Source organism: Aquarana catesbeiana, linkage group LG03 (genome assembly GCF_042186555.1).
Source record: "Aquarana catesbeiana isolate 2022-GZ linkage group LG03, ASM4218655v1, whole genome shotgun sequence".
NCBI lineage: Eukaryota > Metazoa > Chordata > Amphibia > Anura > Ranidae > Aquarana > Aquarana catesbeiana.
The window spans coordinates 261644288-261658534 of NC_133326.1; the positions used below are offsets into that span (position 1 = coordinate 261644288).

At 42.8% G+C, this 14247-nt stretch overlaps 1 protein-coding gene across 5 annotated transcripts in view; it reads left to right on the forward strand.

Moving 5' to 3' along the window:
• Positions 1-14247, forward strand: part of KCNC2 (potassium voltage-gated channel subfamily C member 2) — a 466809-nt gene that overhangs the window by 424553 nt on the left and 28009 nt on the right. For all 5 annotated transcript variants that reach the window (XM_073620025.1, XM_073620028.1, XM_073620029.1 and 2 more), the window contains one exon: positions 12728-13655. In XM_073620025.1, coding sequence (XP_073476126.1) covers positions 12728-13655 — 928 coding nt within the window. The remainder of the gene's footprint in view (positions 1-12727; positions 13656-14247) is intronic.

Below are 14247 nucleotides of genomic sequence, written 5' to 3' on the forward strand. Positions count from 1 at the left end.
ACTGTTTTGTCTTGTGTCTTAGACACCATCCAAAGGTACAGTTGAGAGTGTCTGATAATCAGACTACCAGACACTCCGCTGACACCAAGTGGACACATCCAAATTGAACCAATGTTCATGAAAAATCAAGATAAATCTAAGTGTTTCACAGACCCATCTGTGATAACTTTAAATCAATACTAAATTAAAGTCAAAAAGATCAAATCAAAGAAAAAAGGCACAATCCAACTAGTAATCCACATCCGCTAACTCACATATAATACCTATAGGGGGTGTTTAAAAGTATAATTAGTCAAAGTCAACAAGTCAAATTCTACGTTGTGTCCTAGAGGCGATAAAGTATGCAATTCGTGGATCCATCTTGATTCTGCCTGGCTGATCTTAATGATTTTGTTATCACCCCTCCAGTGGGGTTTATATTTTTCTATTCCGCAAACTCTCAGAGATGAAGGGTCACTATTATGGTATTCTGCATAGTGTTATGATAAACTATGCTTATCAAAGCTTTTTTTGATATTGCGTACATGTTCTTTTAATCTTATCCATAGTGCTCTCTTTGTCCTGTCAACATATTGGATATGGCAGGGGCATTCCAATAGATAGACAACTCCTTCACTCCTACGTGAGATAAAGTCTTCTATCAAATAATTTTGTGACGTTACAGTAGAAGTAAAACTTAGTTTCTTCTTTTTATCTTCTTTCGTATGCCTGCAAGTATAGCAGTTTTTACATCATCAGTCACCACATCAGCTGACATTTTTTAAACGTTTTATTGATGATATTTTTATAATCTGGAGTGGAAATAGAGAAAGCTTCATTGATTTTTGTTTTAATCTTAATACTAATAATAAAAATATAAAATTGACTTGGGAAATCAGTGACGAAAAAATCAACTTCTTAGATCTCCAAATAAAGAAAGAAGGAACCAAGTTATGCACCCAGACTTATTTTAAATCGGTAGATAGGAACAGCTATCTGCCATTGGATAGCTGTCAACATTCGGTGTGGTTAGACAACATACCGAAGGGCCAGTTGGTTAGACTAAGGCGAAACTGTACCAAGAAAGAAACATTCCTTGAACAAGCAAAAATGATCGGAGAGAGGTTTGTTCAGAAGGGGTATGATGTTAAATTTATTGAAGAGAAAATTAATGACGTCACACTATTGGATAGAGAAAAACTAATTCAGGATGGGGAAAAAAATCCAATCCAACAAGATAACGTACCTTTTATTATGGATTATAATATCCAGTATAAGCAAATTGAAAAAATTATTAAAAGATATTGAGATATTATTAAAACGGATCGTCATCTAGGTACCATTTTATCAAACCAGCCGAAATTCGTATATAGAAGAGCTCCTACTTTAAGAGACCGCCTGGCAAAAAATGTTTTAGACCCCCCAAAAAAGAAAAAATGTTCCTTCTTTGAAGGTAAGGGGTTTTATCCATGTAAAAACTGCTATACTTGCAGGCATACGAAAGAAGATAAAAAGAAGAAACTAAGTTTTACTTCTACTGTAAAGATACAAAATTATTTGATAGAAGACTTTATCTCATGTAGGAGTGAAGGAGTTGTCTATCTATTGAAATGCCCCTGCCATATCCAATATGTTGGCAGGACAAAGAGAGCACTATGGATAAGATTAAAAAAACATGTACGCAATATCAAAAAAAGCTTTGATAAGCATAGTTTATCAAAACACTATGCAGAATACCATAATAGTGACCCTTCATCTCTGAAAGTTTGGGGAATAGAAAAATATAAACCCCACTTGAGGGGTGATAATAAAATCATTAAGATCAGCCAGGCAGAATCAAGATGGATCCACGAATTGCGTACTTTATCGCCTCTAGGACACAACGTAGAATTTGACTTGAATTGTTTTATTTCGAATTTTTAATATATTTTAATATCTGACCTGAATAGTTTTAATTTTTAATACATTTTAATATTTGGATGTTTAAGGATAATTATACTTTTAAACACCCCCTATAGGTATTATATGTGAGTTAGCTGATGTGGATTACTAGTTGGATTGTGCCTTTTTTCTTTGATTTGATCTTTTTGACTTTAATTTAGTATTGATTTAAAGTTGTCACAGATGGGTCTGCGAAACACTTAGATTTATCTTGATTTTTCATGAACATTGGTTCAATTTGGATGTGTCCACTTGGTGTCAGGGGAGTGTCTGGTAGTCTGATTATCAGACACTCTCAACTGTACCTTTGGATGGTGTCTAAGACACAAGACAAAACAGTTTTTTCCTTTCCATAGATACATTGAATGTAGTAGATGTTGTATCCTGATTCATCACTAGATGGTGTAGGTAGTGTAGTGTCTCGTTAAACATAAATATCTAGATTTTATTTTTCAATTAATTTAATTATTTACACTTTTATATTTTAATTTTTAATTTTCAATATATATTTCTGAGAGATTATGAGATCTGATCGATTATGAATATTTTTAATAAACTGTTATTAAAATAGTATCCATTAAGCGGCCTGAGCATGCACGGAGATCCGGATTTATTATCTGTTTGTTTGTGCCATTGCTATGACAGCGGCTATCATTTAAACTGGCTGGCAGGCACCGGACTCCTCATCCCCTTTGAGAAAGTCACGTGGTGTGACTCAACGCGTCAAGGTAGGAGGAGGCAGGTGCCTTTGCTTTTGGGTACGGCCGAACCCGGAAGCTTTCCGTTCCTTACTGTTTGCTGCTTTTTTGAATGTAAGTTGCTAAGTTGGTTTAATAAATTGTATTCGAAATACTACACCATGGAGGCTATTTCTTCTTTTTCACTATCATCCTGTGATCATCATTTGTGAGCGGTGGGGGGAGTTAGAGCTTTCCATACCCACGGATATCCTCCTGAGAGCTGCGATTATCCTTAAAGACCCATCCTCTGTATACATCACCATCTACCTGGGCACTTTCGTTTGACTCAGCCCATTGGGGGCCGCTACTGCAGGTGAGAGGCTGGGGGAAATAATGGTCATGCACAGGAACAGAATCGGATGAATGTATCATAAGACACTGGCCACCACTATATCTGCACCTTTTTGTAGAAGATCTCCCCTTGCGGACATTGGTGTCACATTAGGAGTCGCACAGCACTGGAATTAAATCATTCGTTTTTTGAACTTTATTGCACTATTGTCACTTTATAAGTTTCTCCATGCTTAATGTCTGTACGTGAGACCTGAAATTGCATTATCAGTCGCATATATGCACTTTGTGGTCAGTTTGCACATTTTGTCACTTTTTTGCCTAGGATACAGCAGTCGCACTAGGAGCTGCAATTTTTTGCACCAATTAATCCACTGCGCACTTGACACTTTGTTTTTTATATATATTAATTTGAATATATGAATAATAGGAATCGCAATACATGATACTTTGATGTATGATTATTTATAGTTCACAACTTTGTGGTAAAACCTCACTGTGTCACCACGGGGCATTATTTCAATGCACTTTATCACCCACTATAATTGTATATGCACATTGCACCTATAGTTGCACACATGCACTTTTTGTGATTTTTGCACAATGTGTCACTTTTGAAATTTTTTTTATGTCAGAATAGGTGCAACAGGAGTTGCAAGGGCACTTTAATATATATTTTATTATATCTATGAGCACTAGGAATCATACTATAATAGTTTGATACACTATTTTTTTTGGATCTATGTTACATCATTTATGTATTGAAGTAGATCTTATTTGGTCATCCCAGGGCATTGTTATTAGATTACTTATAGTTTTGTAGTACGCTGTGATTTTTTATTTCCCCCATTTGGAGTTGGTACACAAGGATAAGGCAGTGCCACATATTCATTTTATTTGAATAATTTTTTGTCAGAGTTGTGTGAGTACACTGATTTATGTTGGCAGCTTCTTGTCTGGTACTATAATCTACCTATTTATTTTGTGGTTTTGCGCATTAGTTTCTGTATATACTTTGCCCATTAGATCAAGAATTGTAATTACATGCCCCTGTTGAACAGGGGCAGAAAAATTGGGCCTTTGGTGGTGGTGGTGCTAGTGCCACAACACTGTAAGTCCTCACTTGGTGGGTGCAGAAATGGGCCCTGCTGTGAAATATTAGATCAAGAATTGTAATTACAGGCCCCTGTTGAACAGGGGCTGAAAAATTGGGCCTTAGGCACTGGTGCTGGTGCCACAACACTGCAACCCCTCATAGATACTCTAGTTGGAACGCAGAAACGAGCCCTGCTGCAAAGTATTGCATCAAAAATTGTAATTACACGCCCCTGTTAAACAGGAGCTGAAAAATTGGGCCTTAGGCACTGGTGCTGGGGCCACAACACTGCAACCCCTCACAGATACTCTAGTTGGAACGCAGAAACGAGCCCTGCTGCAAAGTATTGCATCAAAAATTGTAATTACACGCCCCTGTTAAACAGGGGCTGAAAAATTAGGCCTTAGGCACTAGTGCTGGTGCCACAACACTGCAACCCCTCACAGATACTCTAGTTGGAACGCAGGAACGAGCCCTGCTGCAAAGTATTGCATCAAAGATTGTAATTATATGCTCCTGTTAAACAGGGGCTGAAAAATTGGGCCTTAGGCACTGGTGCTGGTGCCACATCACTGCAACCCCTCATAGATACTCTAGTTGGAACGCAGAAACGAGCCCTGCTGCAAAGTATTGCATCAAAAATTGTAATTACACGTCCCTGTTAAACAGGGGCTGAAAAATTGGGCCTTAGGCACTGGTGCTGGTGCCACAACACTGCAAACCCTCACAGATACTCTAGTTGGAACGCAGAAACGAGCCCTGCTGCAAAGTATTGCATCAAAAATTGTAATTAAAAAAAAAAAATTGGGCCTTAGGCACTGGTGGTGGCGCCCAGAACCAAAAATGTTCTTACAAGCTATCAGCATGATCATTGAGGAGGAAGAGGATAATTACTCAGGATAGTCACTCAGCATCAGCATAGGCAGTCTTTGAAGGGATCTGAGATTTCAAAAAAAATTATTCGGTTACATCAGCATCAGGTGCTTGGTAGCTGGTGGTGATCCAAGACTGATTCATTTTTATGAAGGTCAGTCGATCGACCGAGTCGGTGGACAGACGCACCCTGTGATCGGTTACAAAGCCTCCAGCAGTACTGAATGTGTGTTCTGAAAGAACGCTGGATGCAGGACAGGCCAGTAGCTCAATTGCATACTGTGCAATCTCTGGCCAGTGATCCATCCTCAAGACCCAGTAACCCAGAGGATTTTCGGTGGGAAAGGTGTCCAAGTCAGATCTTGCCCCTAGGTATTCCTGCACCATGTAAAACAGACGCTGGCGATGGTTGCTGGAACCGATCATACCTTGGGGCTGCGGACCAAAAAATTGTCTGAACGCATCGGTCAGACGGCCACCTTCTCCACCGCTCCTTCTTTGACTGACCGAAGCCTCAGCAACACGTTGTCCAGAAACAGGAGTTTGTAACCTCCCAGTCTCTGGGAACGCATTGCACAGACCTTTCTGCAAGGCCTCCCGAAGATGTTTCATCCTCTGCTCCCTCTGCAATGGCAAGATAAGGTCCGGAACCTTACCCTTGTAACGTGGATCAAGGAGGGTTGCCAGCCAGTATTGCTCCTTCTCCTTGATACCACGAATACAAGGATCCTTACGCAGGCTTTGCAGGATCAGGGAGGCCATTCAGCGTAGGTTTGCTGAGGCATTTGGTCCGGAGTCCTCTGGGTCACTAAGGATGACATGGTCCGCAGCCACCTCCTCTCAGCCACGTACAAGTCCATGTGTTTCTTGGGACTGATCCCTTAAAGACTGCTGCTGATGCTGAGTGCCAGGCTCGGCCTCCATACTGACACAATCCTCCTCCTCGTCCTCGTCCTCTTCCTGTGTGATCGGCGGGCATGCGGGAACACTGTCTGGATAAAGGGGGCCTTGAGAGCTAAGGAAGTCCTCCTCTTCCTGCCTCTATTCTGCCTCAAGTGCCCTGTCCATTATTCCACGCAGCGTGTGCTCCAACAGGTGGACAAGGGGGACAGTGTCACCGATGCATGCACTGTCACTGCTCACCATCCTCGTGGCCTCCTCAAATGGTGACAGGACAGTGCATGCATCCCTGATCATGGCCCACTGGTGTGGGGAAAAAAAACAAGCTCCCCTGACCCTGTCCTGGTGCCATAGTCGCACAGGTACTCATTGATGGCCCTCTGCTGCATGTGCAGCCGCTGCAGCATGGCCAACGTTGAGTTCCACCTGGTGGGCATGTCACAGATTAGGCAGTTCTTGGGCAGGTTAAACTCCTTTTGGAGCTCTGCCAGCCAAGCACTGCCATTATATGACCGGCGGAAATGCACACAGACTTTCCTGGTCTGCCTCAGGACATCCTGTAAGGCCGGGTACCTGCCCAAGAACCACTGCACCACCAAGTTAAGGACATGAGCCAAACAGGGCACATGGGTCATTTGTCCCTGTCGGAGGACAGAGAGGAGGTTGGTGCCATTGTCGCAAACCACCATTCCTGCCTTAAGTTGGCGTGGCATCAACCACCTCTGAACCTGCCCCTGCAGAGCTGACAGAACCTCTTCCCCAGTGTGGCTCCTGTCCCCCAAGCACACCAGCTCAAACACCGCATGGCATCTTTTGGCCTGCATACTTGCGTAGCCCCTTGAACGGCTACGGAGCACCGCTGGTTCCGAGGACAAAGCACAGGAAGAGGCCATGGAGGAAGAAGAAGAGGAGGGGGTGGAGGAGAGAGGTGTGTCACAATCATTAGTAGTGGCATTTTGGAGGCGTGGTGGCGGAACAACCTCCAACACTACTGCACCTTGTCCTGCATCCTTCCCAGCTGCCAGCAGAGTCACCCAATGCGCGGTGAAACTTAGGTAACGTCCCTGTCCATGCCTGCTGGACCATGAGTCAGCAGTAATATGCACATTACCGCTGACTGCCCTGTCCAGCGAGGCATGGACATTGCCTTCCACATGCCGGTAGAGAGCCGGAATCGCCTTCCGTGAGAAAAAGTGGCGTTTGGGTACCTGCCACTGAGGAACCGCACATTCCACAAACTCACGGAAGGGGGCAGAGTCTACCAACTGAAAAGGCAGCAGTTGAAGTGCTAGCAATTTTGCCAAGCTAGCATTCAACCGCTGGGCATGTGGGTGGCTGGGAGCGAACTTCTTTCGGCGGTGTAGCAGCTGGGGCAGGGAAATTTGCCTGGTACAATCTGACGTTGGTGTACCGAAAGCAGATTGCCCACAAGCACTTGGCTGTGACACACCTAATTCTACACCTTCATTCCTCTCAGTGCAGGTCTCAGAGAGGACTGAAGGTATAGTGGGGTTGGAGATCTTAGCTGATGAGGAGCAAGGAGTGGTCCTCTTTGTTCTTTGGTGTGGGTCTTTTAGATACGCTTGCCAACGAACTGCATGGCAGGTCAACATATGTCTGGTCAAGCATGTGGTGCCCAAGCAGGAGATGTTTTGGCCACACGAGATACGCTTGAGACATATGTTGCAAATAGCAGCGGTGCGATCTGATGCACTCGTCTCAAAAAAGGCCCACACCAAAGAACTTTTGGAATAACGCACAGAGACAGCAGCGCCCTGCACATGCGGAGCTTTGGGGTGTGATGCAGTCAGTGTGCTGCCCTTAGGCTGGCCCCTGGAGGGCATCCTGCCTCGTTGGTGATATGCCTCCTCCTCCTCTCTCCTATCAGGCACCCACGTTGAGTCAGTGACCTCATCATCCCCTCCCTCCTCATCACTGGAGCAAACCTGGCAGTATGCTGCAGCAGGGGGAGAATGACTGCCAGACTGCTGTCCTTCTTGGGCACCCCCTCTGTCCATGCTCACGTTACTGCCTTCATCTAGCTCAGTATCATCATCAGAGCCTTCTAAATGCTGGGCATCCTCCTGGAGCATGTACCCAACACTGTGGTCAAACAGTTCGAGGGACTCCTCAGGAGAACATGGTGGGGCTAGGGAAGGAGTCACTGATGCCATTGAGCTGAGGGAAGAGGCTGCGTTGGCAGCTGCTTTGCCAGACAAAGTACCCTGAGCATGAGTGAGAGAAGATGAGGAGGATGAGGATGGCTTGGTCATCCACTCGACCAAGTCTTCCTCAACACGGCCAGCTGCCGAAAAAAAAGGCTAAGTGTGTCCCACGGCCACGTGCTGATGAGGTTGCACCGTCTCCACGACCAGCACTGTTGCCTCTAGACACAGAGCCTGCTTGCCCTCTTTTATTGGCTTGTGACTGTCTGCCTCTCCTTGTTGGCCTTCCAGATATACTAATGGCCTGTAGCTGCACTAAGCTGGGATATATATATATATATATATATATATATATATATATATATATACTGATACTGCAGCTAGCAAAATCAACTGCCTGTCTGTAGTATGAGAACACCACCAACCTTCTACAGGTAGCTTTAGCTGAACACTGTGCAGAGCTTGCAAAAAACTAACTTGTAGCTTATTTAGCTGCCTGTGGTAGTGATAGGATCAGGAAAACACCACCAACCTTCTACAGGTAGCTTTAGCTGAACACTGTGCAGAGCTCGCACTACACTAACTTGTAGTTTTAGCTGAATACTGTGCAGAGCTTGCAAAAAACTAACTTGTAGCTTATTTAGCTGCCTGCGGTAGTGATAGGATCAGGAAAACACCACCAACCTTCTACAGGTAGCTTTAGGTGAACACTGTGCAGAGCTCGCAAAAAACTAATTTGTAGCTTATTTAGCTGCCTGCGGTAGTGATAGGATCAGGAAAACACCACCAACCTTCAACAGGTAGCTTTAGGTGAACACTGTGCAGAGCTCACAAAAAACTAACTTGTAGCTTATTTAGCTGCCTGCGGTAGTGATAGGATCAGAAAAACACCACTAACCTTCTACAGGTAGCTTTAGCTGAACACTGTGCAGAGCTCGCACTACACTAACTTTTACTTTTAGCTGAACACTGTGAGGAGGACGCACTACACTAACTTGTAGCTTTAGCTGAACACTGTTCAGAGGACGCACAACACTAACTTGTAGCTTTAGCTGAACACTGTGCAGAGGTCGCACTCACTAACTTGTAGTTTTAATTGAACACTGTTCAGAGGACGCACTACACTAACTTGTAGCTTTAGCTGAACACTGTGCAGAGGACGCAGTACACTAACTTGTAGTTTTAGCTGAACACTGTGAGGAGGACGCACAACACCAACTTGTAGCTTTAGCTGAACACTGTGAGGAGGATGCACTACCCTAACTTGTAGCTTTAGCTGAACACTGTGCAGAGGTCACACTAAACTAACTTGTAGCTTTAGCTGAACACTGTGAGGAGAACGCACTACCCTAACTTGTAGCTTTAGCTGAACACTGTGCAGAGGTCACACTAAACTAACTTGTAGCTTTAGCTGAACACTGTGAGGACGCACTACCCTAAATTGTAGCTTTAGCTGAACACTGTGCAGAGGTCACACTAAACTAACTTGTAGCTTTAGTTGAACACTGTGAGGAGGACGTACTACACTAACTTGTAGTTTTAGCTGAACACTGTTCAGAGGACTCACTACACTAACTTGTAGTTTTAGCTGAACACTGTGAGGAGGACGCACTACACTAACTTGTAGCTTTAGCTGAACACTGTGCAGAGGTCGCACTACACTAACTTGTAGTTTTAGCTGAACACTGTGAGGAGGAAGCACTACACTAACTTGTAGCTTTAGCTGAACACTTTGCAGAGGTCGCACTACACTAACTTGTAGTTTTAGCTGAACACTGTGAGGAGGACGCACTACACTAACTTGTAGCTTTAGCTGAACACTGTGCAGAGGTCGCAGTACACTAACTTGTAGTTTTAGCTGAACACTGTGAGGAGGACGCACTACACCAACTTGTAGCTTTAGCTGAACACTGTGCAGAGGTCACACTAAACTAACTTGTAGCTTTAACTGAACACTGTGAGGAGGACACACTACACTAACTCTAAATAGTCTAGCTGCCTGACTGTGGTACTAATAGGATCAAAAGAACACCAGCAATTTTCTTCAGGTAGCTGTAAATACTGTAACAAGACAAGCCTGCCTGTCAGTAGGAAGATAACAGGAACGGATCTAGCTAAACTGAATACAGTGTATATATATATATATATATATATATATATATATATATTTATACAACACCTGGGATGCATATATATACACAATACACTGTAAGTGCAACTAACTCACTGACGTAAGGGGGCCATAATTTTGTATGGTTATACTATAGTTTCCAAGTACACAGACCTGCTTACTTAGGAGTTTAAATTCGATCGCCAGGGAGTGGCCAGTTCCCTGGTGAGGCATAAACAAACATCCTTAAAAGATCAAACGGATGCGCCGTGTCCACGGGAAGATTTACGCATCCAATGGTCTTCCACCAGCGTCTGTATATGCGAATCCCCTCACATGAGCGTATTACAGCAAAACTGACACTGGGGGGCATCTGACAACATACATTAAAGTGGTAGTAAACCCGCTGACTTTTTTTTTCTTTCCCTACACCTGTAAGGGAAAAGGCATAATGAACTAGTATGCACCGCATACTAGCTCATTATGAGATACTTACCTTAGAACGAGGCGCCGGCATCTCACCCGGTCCACGCCGAGGGAGCTGACATTTCCCCTCGGCGTGTCTTCCGGGTATCGCGGCTCCGGCGCTGTAAGTGGCCGGAGCCGCGATGTCGTCACTCCCGCGCATGCGCGTGGGAGACTTCTTTCCGGCAAGGTCCGGCATCTGCTGGGCTTATAGCCGAGAATCCCCTGTGCGCATGCGCCGCTGCAGTCAGCGGCTCATTGCGAGGGGAAAGTTTAAAATATAGGTATACAACCGCTTGTATACTCTCTGGGCACGCTAATGTAAGGGGAGGCTCTGCACTCAGATATGTAACGATATGTTTTTTATATATATATATATACACACACACACACGTATATTATATACATGTGTATGCCCGCCCAAGCGTATGACTTTCTTTACTTCACTGCTATGGGCTCTAGCCCCAGATCTTTTGTAATCCTAGTAATGCCCCTGCTCTTAACTATCCCTGTTTTGCTAGGGTTTTCCTAGTCTGATACCATAATATTGGGTCTGTTTTTATATAAATATGGATGTCAAGGCTTGGGATACCTGGAAAGATGTGTATATGTACTTAATTAGATACTGCTTAATTTGCTGCTGTGTTAGTCAGTAGACATGTGCATTCGTTATCATCCGAATGCATTTTCGCCCAAATTTTGGGGATTTTTGTGTTTGTTTTAACAAAACGACAACGAACACGTATAATCCAAAATCCGAAAGATCCGTAATAAAAAAATGCTTTGTTTTCCTATCAATTATATTTTCATATCGTTGCGACAACTGTTCGATATAGATAGATAGAAGATTCGACATGACGGTGACAATAGCGATCTGTGTCTATCGACCTTGCGGGCGAATGTGCCTAACCTAACTCTATTAGTCCAAGATTAATCGACATAGAAGATTTGACATTATAGAGACAATAGTCTCTCTCTGGGGACCCTGATGTAAGTAGTGAGGCTCTCTGGGGACCCTGATGTAAGGGGAAGCTCTCTGGGGACCCTGATGTAAGTAAGGAGGCTCTCTGTTGACCCTGATGTAAGGGGAGGCTCTCTAGTGACACTGATGTAAGGGGAGGCTCTCCGGGGACCTTGATGTAAGTAAGGAGGCTCTCTGGTGATCCTGATGTAAGGGAAGGCTCTCTAGTGAGCCTGATGTAAGGGGAGGCTCTCTGGGGACCCTGATGTAAGTAGGGAGACTCTCTGGTGACCCTGATGTAAGGGGAGGCTCTCCGTGGACCCTGATGTAAGTAGGGAGGCTCTCTGGTGATCCTAATGTAAGGGGAGGCTCTCTAGTGAGTCTGATGTAAGGGGAGGCTCTCTGGGGACCCAGATGTAAGGGGAAGCTCTCTGGGGACCCTGATGTAAGTAGGGAGGCTCTCTGAGGACCCTGATGTAAGGGGAGGCTCTCTGGGGACCCTGATGTAAGGGGAGGCTCTTTGGGGACCCTGATGTAAGGGGAGGCTTAGCTAGTTTAGCTGCTTCGTCAAATAGTTTTAGAACATCCAACAGACGCCATAAGCCTTCAATTGACAGATTCAACCTTAATTAATTAGAATTTTCATACGAATGCATTTTTTAACAAACAAAATATATAAAAACGAAACCAAAATTCCGAAACAAAATATTTCAGTGTGCACATGTCTATTAGTCAGCTGTTCTAACTATGTTAAAAAGGTGGCATTATGATTATTTTTGTTGTTCCTGCGTGAGCGATAAATATCATAAAAAAAAAAAAAGGATACTAAAAGACCTGGGATTTTAGAATTAAAAGCATTTGAAAGTGAAACAAAGCAGAATGAAGCTGTTGCCATAGGCTGATATATACTTGTGTTGTGCTTTCCCTTCCACTTTTAAAAGCAGGAAAATACTATTTTAATCACACACAATTTACATTTCCTGAATTAACATATTTTATCTTGCCCTTCGACATATCTGCCTTTGGTACTGCATGTACCAATGCGTATAGTTTTATGCATAGGTAAATATCGCTCTTTAATTTCAAATGAGATATGTCAATCAACATATTCTGCAATATATACACATCTGTAAATGAACACTTTTAAAAGATGTAATATGGTATGGCAAGACTAATCTTATTTTCTTTCTTTTTTTTTTGTTACAGTTCATCGCCTTTGCTTCCTTGTTCTTCATCTTGGTATCTATAACTACATTTTGCCTGGAGACCCATGAAGCTTTTAATTCCATCATCAATAAAACTGAGACAGTGAATAATGGCACAGAAACTGTTTCAATAATTGAGATTGAAACTGACCCTGCCTTGACATATGTTGAAGGAGTTTGTGTGGTATGGTTTACATTAGAATTTTTAGTACGTGTCACTTTTTGCCCGGACAAACTTGAATTTGTCAGAAATCTATTAAACATAATAGATTTTGTGGCCATTTTGCCATTTTACCTGGAGGTGGGACTCAGTGGACTTTCCTCCAAAGCTGCTAAGGATGTACTAGGGTTTCTCAGGGTTGTGAGATTTGTCCGCATCCTTCGAATTTTTAAACTGACCAGACATTTTGTAGGACTGAGAGTGCTTGGGCACACTCTTCGAGCTAGCACTAATGAATTTTTGCTTCTCATAATATTTTTGGCTCTAGGAGTCTTAATATTTGCCACAATGATCTATTATGCTGAGAGAATAGGTGCCAGCCCAAATGATCCATCAGCAAGCAAACATACCCAGTTTAAAAATATTCCTATTGGGTTCTGGTGGGCTGTGGTTACTATGACAACATTGGGATACGGTGACATGTATCCTCAAACTTGGTCAGGGATGTTGGTAGGTGCACTATGTGCTTTGGCTGGAGTACTTACAATTGCAATGCCTGTTCCAGTCATTGTAAACAACTTTGGAATGTACTACTCCCTTGCTATGGCAAAACAAAAGCTTCCAAGAAAAAGAAAGAAATATATCCCACATGGACCTCAGGCTGGTTCCCCCACTTTCTGCAAGATGGATCTTAACATTGGATGTAACAGCACACAGGTGGATGCATGCCTTGGCAAAGATAACCGAATGATGGAACACAACATGTCAGGTATAGTAGAAGTCATGTAACCTAAAGTAATAATTAAAAAAAACAATGTTATGATAAAAAATAAACCTCAGTTAGGTTTTTATAAATGTCTGTGTTCCCATTGAGGAGATTCGTCTTTACTTCCTGCTCATGTTACAAGATTTTGAAAGTGAGAGGAAATATATTTAACATTCTCAATGTAGACAAGATTAAAAATAGACAGAGGATGTAACACTTTCCCACTCTAATCAAAAACAGTGTTTATTTACAATGATTCTCTTATTTTAATATATTTTTTAATGATTTCTTGCTAAGGATATCATAGTTATTTTCTATGGAATTAATAACTAATCAGCTAATTAACTGATTGCTAATTAGTTAGCTGCTAGCTGATGTTACAGCAATTTGTGGTTGAATTTGTGCAGTGGTTCATGTCAGCAACAAGCTACTTATAGTGACCTGTAGCAGTGACAAATAGTTTCTTACTGACAAATCACCAGTGACTATAGTGATTAAATCACTAGCTACACATTGTTTTCTGAATGCTGACATTAGCAATTTGTAGCAGTGATTCAGCTTTACTACAAAACCACCCATATGACACGTCTCTAAA